The sequence below is a fragment of the Delphinapterus leucas genome, chromosome 10, assembly GCF_059928025.1.
Source record: "Delphinapterus leucas isolate spDelLeu-1000000601 "Yukka" chromosome 10, BTC_Dleu_Yukka2, whole genome shotgun sequence".
In the NCBI taxonomy this organism is placed as follows: domain Eukaryota; kingdom Metazoa; phylum Chordata; class Mammalia; order Artiodactyla; family Monodontidae; genus Delphinapterus; species Delphinapterus leucas.
Genome location: NC_143138.1, coordinates 34,731,452 through 34,745,608, shown reverse-complemented (window position 1 = coordinate 34,745,608; position 14,157 = coordinate 34,731,452). Strand labels below are relative to the sequence as shown.

The window sequence follows — 14,157 nt, the reverse complement described above, 5'->3', positions numbered from 1 at the left end:
AGCCCTCTTCTCTCCTAAGTCTACACTCTCTTCCCAAATCATCATATCCAGTTGTACAACTTCCAACACCTTCTATTTGATGAAGACTCTTGAAATTTTACCTCCAACCCAGACCTTTCCCCTGGAATCTGCCAGAATTGTACATCCTGCTACTAACTTGCCATCTCCACTTGGATGTCTATTTTTTTGGCATCTTGAACAAAAACAGAACAGTAGACTCCCTCTTCCCGCTCCAAACCTGCTCCCCTTGGAGCCTTCCCCATCTCTAAAATGCCCCATCATACATCCACCTAGCTTCTCTTGATTCCCCTTTCCCTCACACCTGATATCCCATCCATCACTGAATCTTGTTGGTTGAACTTCCAAAATGTATCCTGAATCTGATCCTTTCTTACCACCTCCACCGCTGCTTCCTGGCCCAAGTCACCATCATCTCTCTCCTGGATCACTACATTTATTCTCTAATTTATCTCCATCCTGTAGTTCTGGCCCACCTCCAATCTGTCCTCCACAGAGCAGCTGGAAGGATCTATCTAAACCAGAATCAGGTCAGGTCAGCCCACTGTTTGAAAACCTTTCAGACGTTCCTGCTATACAGGAGATAAAAGCCACGGACCTCACTGCAGCCTACCGGGCCCTGTGCGGTCCGGCTCCTGCCTACCCCTCCAGCCGCATCTTCCCCCAGCCCTGCTCTTGGACAGGAAGCTGCGGACTCCCTGGCTGCAGCTCAACCCAGTCTTGAGATCTTTACACTTATCCCTTCCGCTCGGATCCTTCTCCCCGCCCCAGTCTTCACACACCCACTCCTCATTATTCAGATCTCATTTCATGCGCCACCTCCTCTGAGAGGCCACCCCTGATCATCCTGGTCACAGGGCCCCAACCCCAAGCCCACTGTACTGCCACCCTCCCTTACACTAACCTATTTTATCTTGTTCAAAGGTACTCAAAAGCATCCTACTGATGAGTTGTGTGTGACTCTCTGCTTCCTCCCTCTGGAATATAAGATCCTTGAGGGCAGGGATTCCATCTATGTGGTTCCTGGCTCTAATCCCAGTACCTAAAAAGCATCTGGCACACAGTAGGTGCTTATTAATTGACCTAATAGCCCCAGATCTTCAACTCCTTGCTGAATGTCCTTAAAACACGAGTTAAATGTAAGAGTTCTAATACCCGATGTGCCTCCAGGCGCTGGTAAAAGGTTATTGGACATGACAGAGCTTTACAATCTGTGAAGCACCACGCAAAGCCCTCAGTCCCCTACCTGACTCAGCAGAAAGGGGCTTGCCACAGAGAAGAGTTTATAGCACCCCAAAGTGAGACCCCTCTGGGCCCAAGCCCACCTGCCTGTCTAGCTCAGAAGTCTGTGCTTTTGTTTTCACCTTTGCTTCTGTTCCTTGTCCCAGCCTGAGAGCCCCCTCGGCAGTTCCTCTGGATGTCCCTAATCCTGACCCTGATGAGCAGACGGCTCCCCAGTTCCCACCTACCGAGGACCTCAGCACCTCTCTGTTCCAGCATCTCCTCCAAGCCCGCTGGACTGTACCTGCTGTCCGCATCAATCCCTGATCGTCCCCAGCACTTTCCTGGTCTTTCCTGTCCCGCCCCGACCCAGATAGCTGCTTTCAATCCTGTCTGGTGGCTTTATTTTCTCCCTTTCCGGGAGTCAGTCATTACCACATTAGCATCTGTGAAGTCCTTTGTGCTACACAGAATGCACAGTGAAACAGAAAAGAACGCACTTACACTAGGACAAGGAAGGGGAGAGAAGAGGGAGCTGAGTGTCTGACAATGCCTCAGTTTCCACGTCTGCATGGAGGACACTGCAGAGCAGATGCCCTAGATTTTCTGTAACACACTCCCACCTCCACCCTGCCTTCCTATCTTCCTCAGGATTGATGCATGGCCTTTGCAGAGAAGGCCTTGGGCTCCCCAGGAAGCTAGGATGATCAAAAAAAAAAACAAAAACAAAACAACAACAACAAAAAAAACAAGATCGGGACAGCAACAGTGGGCACACAGGGAATTCTTGGAAGGCTAGAGAAATGTCACTTCGCCAGTCTTGGACCACAACAGCCATTTATCATCCTTACTGTTGGGGGGAATCCTGAGACGGAGCTGACCTTGAGGAAGGAGATAATCACTTATTGGAGTGCCCACCGGGCTGCCGAGGGACCAGGGGCCTGGGAGGGTGTGGTGGAGACTGGAGGAGCAAAGGCAGGGGGGACAAAGTCCAGACTGTCCAGAGGGGACACAGATGACAGTGTGTGTACAGAACTGTGTCCACACTAAAGACTCTTCCAGAGCGTCAGGGAAGCCTGGAGAGACTGAACAGGGAAACAAAGTGTAAATGGGAGACAAGAGCTGGAAGCGCGGTCACGGCCGGAGAGGTAAGTAACGAGTGTCTGTGCCAAGCAGTCCAGTTTCCTGCCGTCAGGTCCTTCATCACAATTGAATCTAAGCTGCAGTTGTGGCTGAAGGGTCTAGAATTGAGACCTGAATCCAGACACGCGAAGGGCCATGGGCAAAGAGGCCAGAGCCTGTGAGAGAGGAGCCTGACATATTTGTAAAGATATTTCTAGATATTTCTCTGGTGTTTCTGCTTCTAGTCACCAACCATGTCACTAGCTACACTTACGTCTTTTCCCATAACAAACAAGCATGTACACTTGCTCCCAGAGGCAGATACATCCAACCCGGATACTCCCAGGCACCTCGATATCCAAAGATACTCATTCTCACACATCTCTTTCACTCATAGGCCAACTGAGAACCCCACACGGACATGCAGATGCACACAGCACTGCGGTATTGCTAGACGTAGCACAGCACTGGGGTGTGTCGGTGAATGAAGCCGACCAAGATCCCTGTCCTTGGGTAGGTGACTTTCTGGGGCACCATCCACAGAGATGCACAGACACGTCCCCTCGAACCCTGCACGCGGACTATTCACATACATGTAGGTGCTCAAAACGACTCCAAACAAACATGTATTGAGTACCTGCTTCGTTCCAGGACGCATGCTTGGTGCTGAAGAGATACAGGTGGGCAAAACCAATATGGTACCCGCCCTCATGACACTCCCATAAAGGCATACTCACAAACACGGGCCCAGCAACTTCACACGGACCCTGCACGCACGCACGTATGTGCACACACGCACGGCTCTTGGTGACTTTAAATATAAATGCAGAGTCAAGGCATTTTTAGGATGCCCCAGGAGGCAGCCCACTTAGAATGAGGAGTGGGGCCCTTGCACGTCCAAAGTCAGATCTGTAAATTGTCCATTCCTCTCCCTGGCTGTGTGTTCCTGTCCTCCAACCTCACGTCATCTTCTCCGCTTCTCCCTCTCACGTGCCTGAAATGATAGCACCAGGGGCTGCCTGCAGCCTTGAGCTCTCCCCTTGCTGCTCAAGACGTCTCCCAGCCTCACCGTCAGGACAGGAGCCGAGCGTGGGCCCAGAGGCCGGGGGTTTTTGCTGAGACGTTGCATTACAACACAGCCTGCTCCTTCCAGACATTTTTTTTTGCTTCTGCTTTTGCTTTTAAAGAATCAGAAATAACTTGGCAGTAAAAATGTGCTCTGGGCTGAAAGCTGACTCCCAGGGTCAGAGCCCAGGAGAAGATTTCTGCTACAAAGTTTCAAGGAAAATAGCAGGCGCTCAGCAGTTTTTATTTTCCAAGGCATAGAGAGAAAATAGAATTGGAGTGGATTTAGGGCTTTGCGGGGCTCCTCTCCAGGTTGCAGTGTCTGTGTGGTTTCTCTTGATCCGCCTCCTGGAGAGAGTGGCCGCAGAAAGAGTAAGCAGAGAGATGGTCGGAAAGCTGGGTCTGCAGCCAGTTCCGCCTGAGATCAGTGACCCGCTGGCCCCATAGTGGGTCCGGGGCGGTGGATTTGGAGCCACTGACCCAGATTTTGTTCCCAGCTCTGCCTTCTCATAGCTGTACGATCAAGACATTTTTTAAACCTCTCTGTGCCTCAGGGCTTTTGTGAGGATGATAATGACGAAGTGTATCTTGTAGAATAGTTTAATGTATGATATGTAGCCTTGTTTAACCCTCACTATGTGAATAGTCTGCGTGTAGGGGTCCAGAGGAGGCCCCGGTGAGCCCTCAGAGGATGTCGGCTCTTGTCGTCCCCCCATTCTCATCCTTATCCCTTCTCTCCAGACTGTGGCATCCAGCTCCCAGCCTTTGGGTTGGATGGAGGGTGGAGCCCTCCCCTCCTGGGGCCTAGAGGCCACCGCTGAGCTGACTGTTCTGCTTGCCACTGCATCCTCTCTGCAGCCTTCCTCACCCAGCTTTGGGCTCCAGGACCCTGGCCTCTATAGACCGTATCCCCCAGACCCCTTTCCCTCTATTTCCACTTGGGCTTGGCCAATGAGAGGATAGGAGGAGAGCGAGGCTGGATACTTCTACTCACACTCTCTCTGGCTTCAGCCCCTCACTTCAGTCTCCTCTCCTGATCACGTCCAGCTGGGGGTAGGTAACTAAAGGCCTCCTATCACTGCTAGTCTTTGGGTGCCTGACATCCTTGTTGATCTGTCAAGTCTGCCCACACCTTTGTGAAAAATCCCTTCCTTAAATACCTTGGAGGCGAGTGAAAGCAGCAATGTACAAGGAGAAAATCATGGCTGCACACAAGGGTTTTCACACAAGGATGTTCATCACAGTGTTGTTTACAATGACAAAACAATTGGAAGGAACTTAGAGGTCCAACCATCAGGCATCGAGTGAATAACCCAGACAGTGCACTGGACTGTAGCTATTGAGAATAATGAGTGCAAAAGTATTCACCAATACTGGGGAATAATCACTACACCTCTCAGGAAAACAGTAGGCCACCAAGACTATGGACAGCCTGATAGCAACAAAAATAATCTCTACAGGTTTGGAAAGAGAACGTATGTGAAGGACATATACAAAAATATCAACTGCGTCATCCTTGAAAATGTGAATTATGGGCAGTGGTGGTTTTTTTCCTTTGTACTTTTCTGTGAGGGTTTTTGCCTTTTCTGCACTGAGCAAAAATTACTCTACTGACTAGAAGTTACTGATAATATAGGTGCAACTATTTTTTTGTGTGTGCAACTATTAAAAATGATCTTTTAAAAAACATTTAGAGTTACGGGAAAATAAACATCATAAAATGTTAAGTGAAAAAAGCAAAATCTCATACACACACACACACACATTAGACATTAAAGCAGGGTCTCAAACCTTACTCAGGACTGAAGCTGCTGTCCCTACAAACTGCCCTCCTGACCTGGTTGGGGGAGCCCCTCACTTACTGCCAAAGGGATTTCACACTGTACTGTTTCCAGGGTATGTGACATCATGGTGGCCCAGGGTGGAGGGGGAGGATGTACGTGCAGAAAATGCTCCTGGATCTTTGAGGACAGTCCCAGAACTCTCTGGTGGCAGCAGTGAAGCGGCCAGCAGGCTCCTTCTGCAAGGGACAGGCGTCTCTCCTTCTTCAGGCGTGTCTGTGGCTGTTTATAACCTATCAGCAGAGCCTCCCAGGGCTCTGTGGGGCAGGGGGCAGGGCAAGGGCTGGTCAGTGAGCTCCCTAACAACATGAGAAAATAGCCTCACAGTGAGTCTAATCACCACTTTCCACAAGGAATTTCACCGCGCGCGCTCATTTGCTTTTTAATCATCCTCTAATATGCTTTTTCACGTTATACCCTAAAGGCACCTACGGAATCATTAGGATCTGTTGGGACCTTAATCCATGGCTTTGGAAGTCTCTAAATATGTAATTTCGCTCCATGACGCGGGTTTCTAAAAGTCCACAAATAACCATTTGCATGATAAAGTCACAACTCCAAAGTCAATTACTGCTATGTCTGGAGAGAATTTATTTCCTTTTTGAAAATTAAAATGTGAAATCAGGAAGTTGCCACACAAAAGCCTCCCCTTGCCTGGATGGGAAGGAAGAGAACGCAGCACGCCCTGGGGTCCTGATTGACAGGGTGCTGTTATGGAATCACCGGGCTAGCGGCCTGGGCTGGTGGCCTCCAGGGTGGCCCTCAGTGGGGCTGGCTGTGGGTTTCATCTTGCACAGGGATCATCCATCTTCCCCGCCCCCACTCTGTCTTAACTTCATGCATCCCAGCTGTGACTCTCCAGGGAGCCCCAAGACTCATAGATATGTGAGGGGGCCCAAGTGATCCAGACTGTAAAGGGTGTAGCCAAACGGCCACTGGAGAAAATGGCCCCAAGTCATTCCCCATCTCAACATCCAGGATCCTGCATGCTGGGCCTGAGCTCTGAGGGGCCCCCGACGAAGGGCCCACATCTTTCCAGGGGCCTGGATGCTGCTTAGAACTGTGTCCATTTCTGCAACACCAGGGCCACAGGGAATCTTGGAGGGCATCTTGTGCAGAGACGGGATGAAGGTAAGATGCCTGACTCAAGGCCACACACGTATTCGGCTGCAGAATGGGCTTGGAAACCCAGCCTCCTCTCTCCGAGGATAAGATGTGTTCCACGGACACTGTCGGTCCATCACGGTTTTATCCAGCCAATTGCCAAGTAGAATAAAAACTATCCAGATCCATTTTTGTTCTCTTTTCACACAGAGATTTACACCGGAACTTGAACTGAAGGCAGAGCTCTGACCAGAATGAATCTGCTGGCTGTCTGAAGCATGAATGGAACCATTTAAAAAATAAAAAAATATACCCCCAGAAACAGTGTGCACTGGAGCCTAAACCTGCAGCCCCTATATTCTAAAATTATGAAGCTAAGAGGAGAGGCCAGAGCTGCTCTTCAAGCTTAGCGGGCACTTCATTCAGTTGGTGTTTGGGATTGCAAGCGAGGTGTGCCTGGTCTGGGAAGGTACCAGCACGCTAGCGGACCCCCAGGCCAGTTCCTAAATGTCCTGCAAAAAAGACAGTTTGCAGCGAATGGTTGAGTCATGCTGTCCCAGCCCTACTAGAAGATGCCCCTTCCAAGATGTCACTGACCCCAAAGCTGGGGTCAGCCATGCCTCCCTTTGAGAAGAAGACCAGGTTGGGGCAGTGAGGAGTCTTTGATCCAGAAATCAGAGTGCTTGCCCCTCACACTCCCAGCGACAGGCCTCAAGAATTTGGGAGACTCACTTCTACTCTCTCAACCTCAGCTTTCTCAGATGCCAGATAGGACCAACTGTCCCTACTCTGCCTGGTGGGGATGTAAATCTGAAAGGAAAAGACCACAGAACTTTTAAGTTTTATACTTTGAAGGGGTACATTGTTTTCCAAGTATAAAACACTCAGCAGATAAGGTACCACTATTAATTTAGAAAGCCTGGCATTGACAAGACAGTCGATGGTCCCTAAACGGTAATGATTCGTGTCGGCTCCCTGTGTTGGGGGGACACCCTGAGCCCTGGATTTGGAGTCAGTAGCCAGGGTTTGATGCCTACTTGGTTTGGCTTAGCCTCTCTGCTAGACCCAAAGAGCATGGACTCATCCCACACACGGTAGGCTCTTAATAATTGCTTCCCAATGCGTCCAACTCTTCCCTGAGTCAGACTCACATTACTTGGTTTAGTTCATTATCTAAAGAGGGATTTCTCCACCCCTCTGTCTTCTGTACCCTAATGAAACATGGATGGGATTTTGACGACTACCATTTACTGAGTACTTGCTCTGTGTCAGACGCGTACTAAACCCTGAGCACACGGTATCTCCTTTAATCTTCACGACGGCTTGCTGAGACTGGCTCCATCTTAGAGAAGGTAAGTGACACAGCCAGCCGGGGGAGGGGTCCTCAAAGAGTTCCCGCTCTTGGCCTTAACACCAAACGGCCTCTCTTAGGGATGAGCAGTTTCTTGAGACCCTCTAAACCTTAGTTTTCTCATCTGAAAATGGGGCAGAACGATGCTTCTCACTTATTGCTCTGAAGAAGAAATGAGGACTTAAAGGAGAAAGTGCCTCACCCAGTGGCTGGCACATTGCACCTGCCAAGAAACGCTGGTGCCATCTTGTTTTGTTTTGACTTGTCTTTCTGGTCTTGCCTCTAGTGGATGCTTAATGATCTACTCAGGAAACGCGCAGGCCCTGAAAAGTTCCAGATTCTATCTGAATCTGATTAAACCTCGAGCCACAACTCAGAGCCAGGCATGCTGATTCTGATGCCATGACGACAGTAAGGTGAATAAGGGCCTTTTACAAGCCAGACACCTGATGGCTATCATAACAGTGTTCAAGGTGGGAGCCTTTCTCCCCACTGGAAAGATGAGGAAGCTGGGGTGTGGACCAGGCCACTAAACTGCAGTACAGCCCCGGGGCTGAAAGCAGAGGCTCAGGAGGTGGGTCATGTTGGTGCCCAAACCTGGCTCTGTCCCTTCCGCAGCTGTCACCTGGGGCTAGTTTCCCACCCTCTGAGTCCCCACTTCCTCCTAGTCCTGGATCCGATAAGGCGTGCACAGTGCTGGCACCTAGTACCACTCTATAAATTTTAACAGCTATTGTTTCTCCTGCCCAAGGATGCACCACAGGGGAAGGGGTGGCGCCAGGCTTGGGTCTTCTGCCCCGCCATCCTGCCCTGCCCCACTCGAGGGCCCCCTCTCTGCCACCCCACAGCCTCCTACTTTTAGCTGTACCATCAGCCATGCACCCTCTCCCTTTGCAGCTAGTACATGCGGTAGGAATGGAGGTTTCTGGAGGGGTCTGACCTACAGTGTGGGAGGGGGATCCACTCAAGAGGATCCTGGTATTTTTCCTGTGCCCGGAGAGGCTTTGCTAGCCCCACCAAGCCTCCAGCAGCATGAGCTTAAATCCCTACCTCGCCACGAACTAGTGGGCAACCTTGAGCAAGCCGCTTTACTCCTCTGTGCCTCAGTTTCCTCTCTGGAAAACACGCTTTATAAGGGCACCTAGCTTCTAGGGTTGGCCTGAGGAGTAAAGGGCTTAATGTATGTAAGGCACTTAAAGCCGTACTTGGCATGAAGTTAGTGCCCCACAAATGCTGAAAGATGACACTATAATAGGAAGAGTAATGGCAGAAGCACCGTGTTCCAGACCCTAAAGTCTGGACTCTCCCCATTCACCACACCATCTCAGCACCAGCCTGAGAGCTAGCACACGGTAGCTCCCAGCTCCAGCTCTGCTAGTGACCCGAGCATGATCTGGGATAGGCCACGGCTCCTCTCCGGACCTCAGTTCCCACAGCCGTGAAATGATGGGTGATCAAGATGATTTCCAGTCTCCTTCCGCCCCAGGACTTTGAAATGCCCTCCTTCTAAGGACCACGGCAACCAGTGTGCCACATTCTCCCTCCACCAGCAGGGTCTGCACTGGAGGCGTGTAGAGGGTTATTCACTCACTCATTGAGTCAACAAACATTTTAGAGCGCCTACCACAGGCAAAGCAGGCTCTCTGCTCTTGAATGACCCAGACAGGAACGCTACACCCACAGAACTTCCTTCCCAGCTCTGATGGAACATCCCCCCTCCTTTCTAAGAATAATCTTGCTCTCTTAATAAGCATGAGTTTCTGTCCCTCATCTCCCAGGTGGGACTGCCCACTAGAAAGAGCACAGGCTTTGTGTCCAGCAAGCCTGAGTTGACGGTCACCCTCCACACGAGGTAACTCAGGGACACTGGGCCAGAGTGTGGGTCATGACCTATTTGTGCGTCATAAACTCAGTGTAGTGGGTTGTGTCTGGCATTAAAACATAATGAAAGAGCAGAGGGAGGAATAAAATGGCACAGAAAATAAAGCGTGCTACACGGAGTAGGCGGCGAGTGTACATGTGAGATGTGAATTGCATGCATTACCGTGGGACGTGGTCAAAGAAGTTTGGAAGCCACATACCTAGAGCACATAGTTTGACTTCTCAGCCCTCAGTTTCCTTATCTAGCAGGAAGGGATTTTGTGAAGATAAAATGAGAATAGCATCAAGCCAGGCAAAGCTGGAGATCCCAACGGTTGCCAGGAGCCCCCGGTCTCTGTCCTGACACATGAGCCTCAGTCTTCGAGGAGCTGAGTCACCCGTCCTACTCCTGCCCCCAAACCCTCTCCCCTCGGGTGATCAACAAACCAGTCAGAAGATAAGAATACGCATATCAATTCTGCAAACATTTGCAATCCCCAGTCAGTAAGTAAAGAAGCGCTTACGGATCCCACGAACATTTATTGAGCAACTGCACCATGCCACGCCTCGGGCTGGGTGCCGAGGCACAGTGATGAGAAGACAGGCCACTGCCACAGGGAGTTCACAGTCTAGCATGAGAAGCCAATAATAAACCCAGAGACACATGCCCAGAATGCCAGGCAGCTCAACTGCTGGAGGAAATGAAAGCAAGGTCAAGGGCAGACAGAGATTCTCTTTCAGATTTGGCAGCTGCGCTGATGGTCTGTTCATGCCCGGCCTGGTGGCAGGCAGAGTTTGGGAGTAAGTGTATGACGATGACAGGGCTCTCAGCTCCAAGGAGCATCAGGAAGATGAGATTCACACAGCAGAAATAGAGGAAATCTTTCCAAACACCTAGGTTAACACTGGACGGGATGGGGCCAACTACAGATCAGAGAAGGCCAGCCCAAGTGTAGCCAGGATTCCCTTTTTGCAAGAAGGAAGGGCGGAGCTAATTAATACAAGTGAGCGTGAGGCGACTGGGCATCCCAGGGCACGGGGGAAGAGGTGAGACCGGGGGGAGATGGGCAAAGGGGACCTGGTGCAGGAGGGCACAGAGAGCAGAGTCATCGTGCCCACTAGTGGGGACGATGAGAGGAGACCTTGAAGAAAACACGAAGGTCAGATGGAGTTAACTCTTGTGCCAGTAATAATAACAGCAACATTTGGGGGGTACGGACCATGTGCCAGGGACTGCGCTAAGAATTTTTCACGTGTTAGCTAATTTAATCCTCACGACCTTTGAAGCAGACATTACAACATTTCATCAAATCTAAGACTATTTAGATTAGAAAGTGGACTGTTAATTTTGGTATCCCCAAAAAAGAAATCTCGCTGCTATTTAAACTTTGACATGTCATGGATTGTAGGAGGTGTTCCAGTTTCAGAGATGTTAAAATAAAGATCTTAGCCTTGATGGAATGTGGCCTTGTTAACCACAGGAAGTAGGGGCGGCGGGACGGTTGGTAACTTGACCCGAGTTATACAACTCATAAGGGGCGAGGGGACTCGAACCCAGGCCATCGGGCTCTGCAGCTTGCGTCCTGCCCCGAGCCTCCTTCCTGTCTGTGAGATGCTAGGGCAGCAGGGAGGTGCTGCGGGGTTTCAAGAAGAGGAATGATGGGTGTTCCAGGAAGCACATGGGGCAGATGGGAGAGGAAGAGGCCACTGAGAGGGTGACTGTGAGAACCAGGCGTGGGGCAGTGGTGATGTGGCCAACTCCTGGCAGAGGAGAAGGGGGATGAGGGGATGCAAGGACGGCTGATACCGTGATCCAAGGTTTTAATACGATGATCCTTTCCAGCCAGAGGCAGGGGTTTCTATAAAGGAGAAATACAAGTGTATAGGTTTCAAATAATTATAACTGTCACGGGCAGGAAGGAAGGACAAGTGGAGACAGAGAGAAAGGAGGAGGAATGAAGGGAAAAGAAGGGCGGGGGAGGGACGAGGAGGGTGGCTACACAGGAGATGGGCAGAGTGGGTGGGTGAGTCACTTTGGAACCCCTGAGTCAACTGGACCCTAAAGGGAAGAGGACCCTGGCTGATGTCAGACTTCTAGACCCTTAGGAGCCAGATCATCAAGGCACAGAGCTCTGCCACCCCTCCCAGCTTCCTGTGAGCACTGACCAAAGTCTCCAGTCCCCTGTCAGCAGACGTGATCTCTCCTGTCTACTTTTCTTTCAGGAAGATTGGGAATATTAGAACAAACTCTCTGTGGCTCCTGCAAAACCCAAGACCTCGAGTCTTCCTCCTCTTATGCCCAGGTGGGCACTTAACCTCCTGCCGCCCCCGTTTCCTGTGGACAGCAGTGCCACATTTCATCAATCCTGAGATGTTTATTTTAACATCTCTGAAATTGGAATGCATCTTACAATCAATGTCACGTCCAAGTTTAATGAGCAGCGACGTGACTTTCTTAGTCATACGAGAAATAACAGCCCATCTTCCAATCAAAGGAGTCTTAGATTCCGTGAAATACTGTCGTGTCTCCTTCAATACCTTGGACACACCCTGGTGGCAGAGACTGTCTGCACCCCCAGGCCAGGTCCCTACTCCTGGTTCTGGGCCCCGTTCAGCCCTGTTGGATTCTCCCCCTTGGTGCACTGAAAATGCACAGAACAGACCCTGGATCCCTCCTGAGACCTCATCATTGCCCCACAGCTTCCTGGATCCACTTTCCGAGCCACACTGGGACAGGAAAGACCCGCCTGGAGTATGCCAGGACCCCACCCTTTACTCAGAGCCCATAGGGAGAGAAAATTTCTGCAGCTTTCTGCCCAGGAAGAAATCAACTGTAGCAGCATGCTCACATGGTGGGACAGCAGTCAGCCAGGGAGACGAGAGAGAGAAACAAAGAGAGAGGCCCTGAGCTGAACAAGGTCAGGGGTCACAAGATCCAGCCCCCTGTCTCCCAGCTCAGCCAGGAGGAGAGCTGGCTTCTCTGTTTATAAAAATCAAGACTGATGCTTATAACAGCCACTGTTCAGCATGTCAGCAGTGGCAGGGACTTATTAACTGCTGGGAGGCAGCGGCGGGGCTCAGAGCAGGTGCCCCGGAGAAGCCAGGGAGCTGAGGCTTTTGTTCGCAAGCCCGAGTATCGTATAACAACCGCGCATTGAAGTGATTAAGGCAGAACAGCGGGGGAAGTGCTTACCATATCCTGTCATTTAACGAATATTTCTGAGCATCCGCTACGTGCGAGGCCCTGTGAATGGAGAACAGTCTGGACAGTGATCCGTGACTCCTGAAGCCGATATCCTGGAGGTGAGAGATAGATCACAAATGATAAACGAAGCAAATAAGGTAATGGCACAGTCTGTGCAAAGGCGATAAGAGTCAAGGAGGGAAATAAAGTGGGGGAGGGGAATAGATCACTCTGGGGGCAGGGGCTGTGGTTTTAAGAATGATCAGGAAGGCCTCATTAGCTGGTGACAAGATCAAGGAAAACTTCCCCAAAGTGATGGCTGGGCTGAGTCTCGAGACATGAACAGGAGCTCACCGAGCAGACGGGGGTTAGAGGGAAGACCCGCCCAACAGAGGGGGCAGTATGTGCAAAGGCCTGGGAGTCTGCAAGCTCAGAGCCAGAGCCACCCTGAGGAGCTACCAGGAGTAGAGGGCCTGGCCAGAGAGGATACGGGAGAGGTAAACAGTGGCCATGTCATGAGCGTCCAGGATACCAGGCTAAGATAGTCTGAGCATCGCCCAACAGGCTTGGGGAAACTTGAGGATCTGAAGCTGAGAAGTGATGCAGTCCTGTGTCCTGTTTTTAATAGGATTTGACGAGAATGGGGTATGAAAAAGCTCTGGAAAAATGCCAGATGGCATTCCCAAAGAACGTTCCGTAGGGCACTCACACAAGTCCTAAGTACTCTACATGAAAGAAAGGGTTTCATGATCCATAGTGTTTTGGCAAAAACAAACTATATATAAACATTTATATTTATATATACCACATTCCTTTTTTGGAAAATCACAATGCTGATTTGGATTGTAAAGGATCGGAGAAGGTCTGCAGTAAATAAACTTTCAACCTTGTCAATTCCAGCATTTTCAAACTAACTTGACCACACAACTCTTTTTCATCTGTCTCTCCCCACACCATCATAATACCTATGAACCTCCTGGAGAAATAGCAGACTGGGGCAAATGCTACCAAACAGTTCGCATTTCTCAGAGTGTGTGTGTTTCCTCATGTAGTCCGCCCCCATCCTGCCCCTGGCTGAAGGTCCCGTTTCTAGAACTCTTCAATGGCAGCCCCACTCTGGTGGCCATCTGGGCAGCCTCCGGCCTGCTCGCCTGCAGCAAATGAACCCAGCAGTCATGGTCACTCTCTACAGAGATAGCACAGTCCAAAACAGCAGATAATCCAAAAGCCATTTATTTTTGGCATGCTTAAGTGAGTTTATTTTTACTTCAGCCTTACCTTCCTAATTTGGCCTCCCTCAGACACATGCTAAAACGAGCTTGCTTTTTTGGAACACACACTGAGTGAAGAGGGGGAGGGGACCCAGGGAGATGCTTGGGGAAGCCACTGGG

At 50.4% G+C, this 14,157-nt stretch overlaps 1 protein-coding gene across 4 annotated transcripts in view; it reads right to left on the bottom strand.

The window, feature by feature from the left end:
* LOC111178787 (leucine-rich repeat and fibronectin type-III domain-containing protein 2) overlaps window positions 1–14,157 on the bottom strand; it is a 148,870-nt gene that overhangs the window by 67,945 nt on the left and 66,768 nt on the right. For 3 of the 4 annotated variants that reach the window (XM_022581843.2, XM_022581841.2, XM_089918788.1), the window contains one exon: window positions 12,776–12,879. In XM_022581843.2, the coding sequence (XP_022437551.2) occupies window positions 12,776–12,879 (104 nt within the window). Of the gene's footprint in view, window positions 1–1,603; window positions 11,442–12,775; window positions 12,880–14,157 lie in introns of those variants that run through there. The other variant, XR_016394622.1, reaches the window with a different exon arrangement.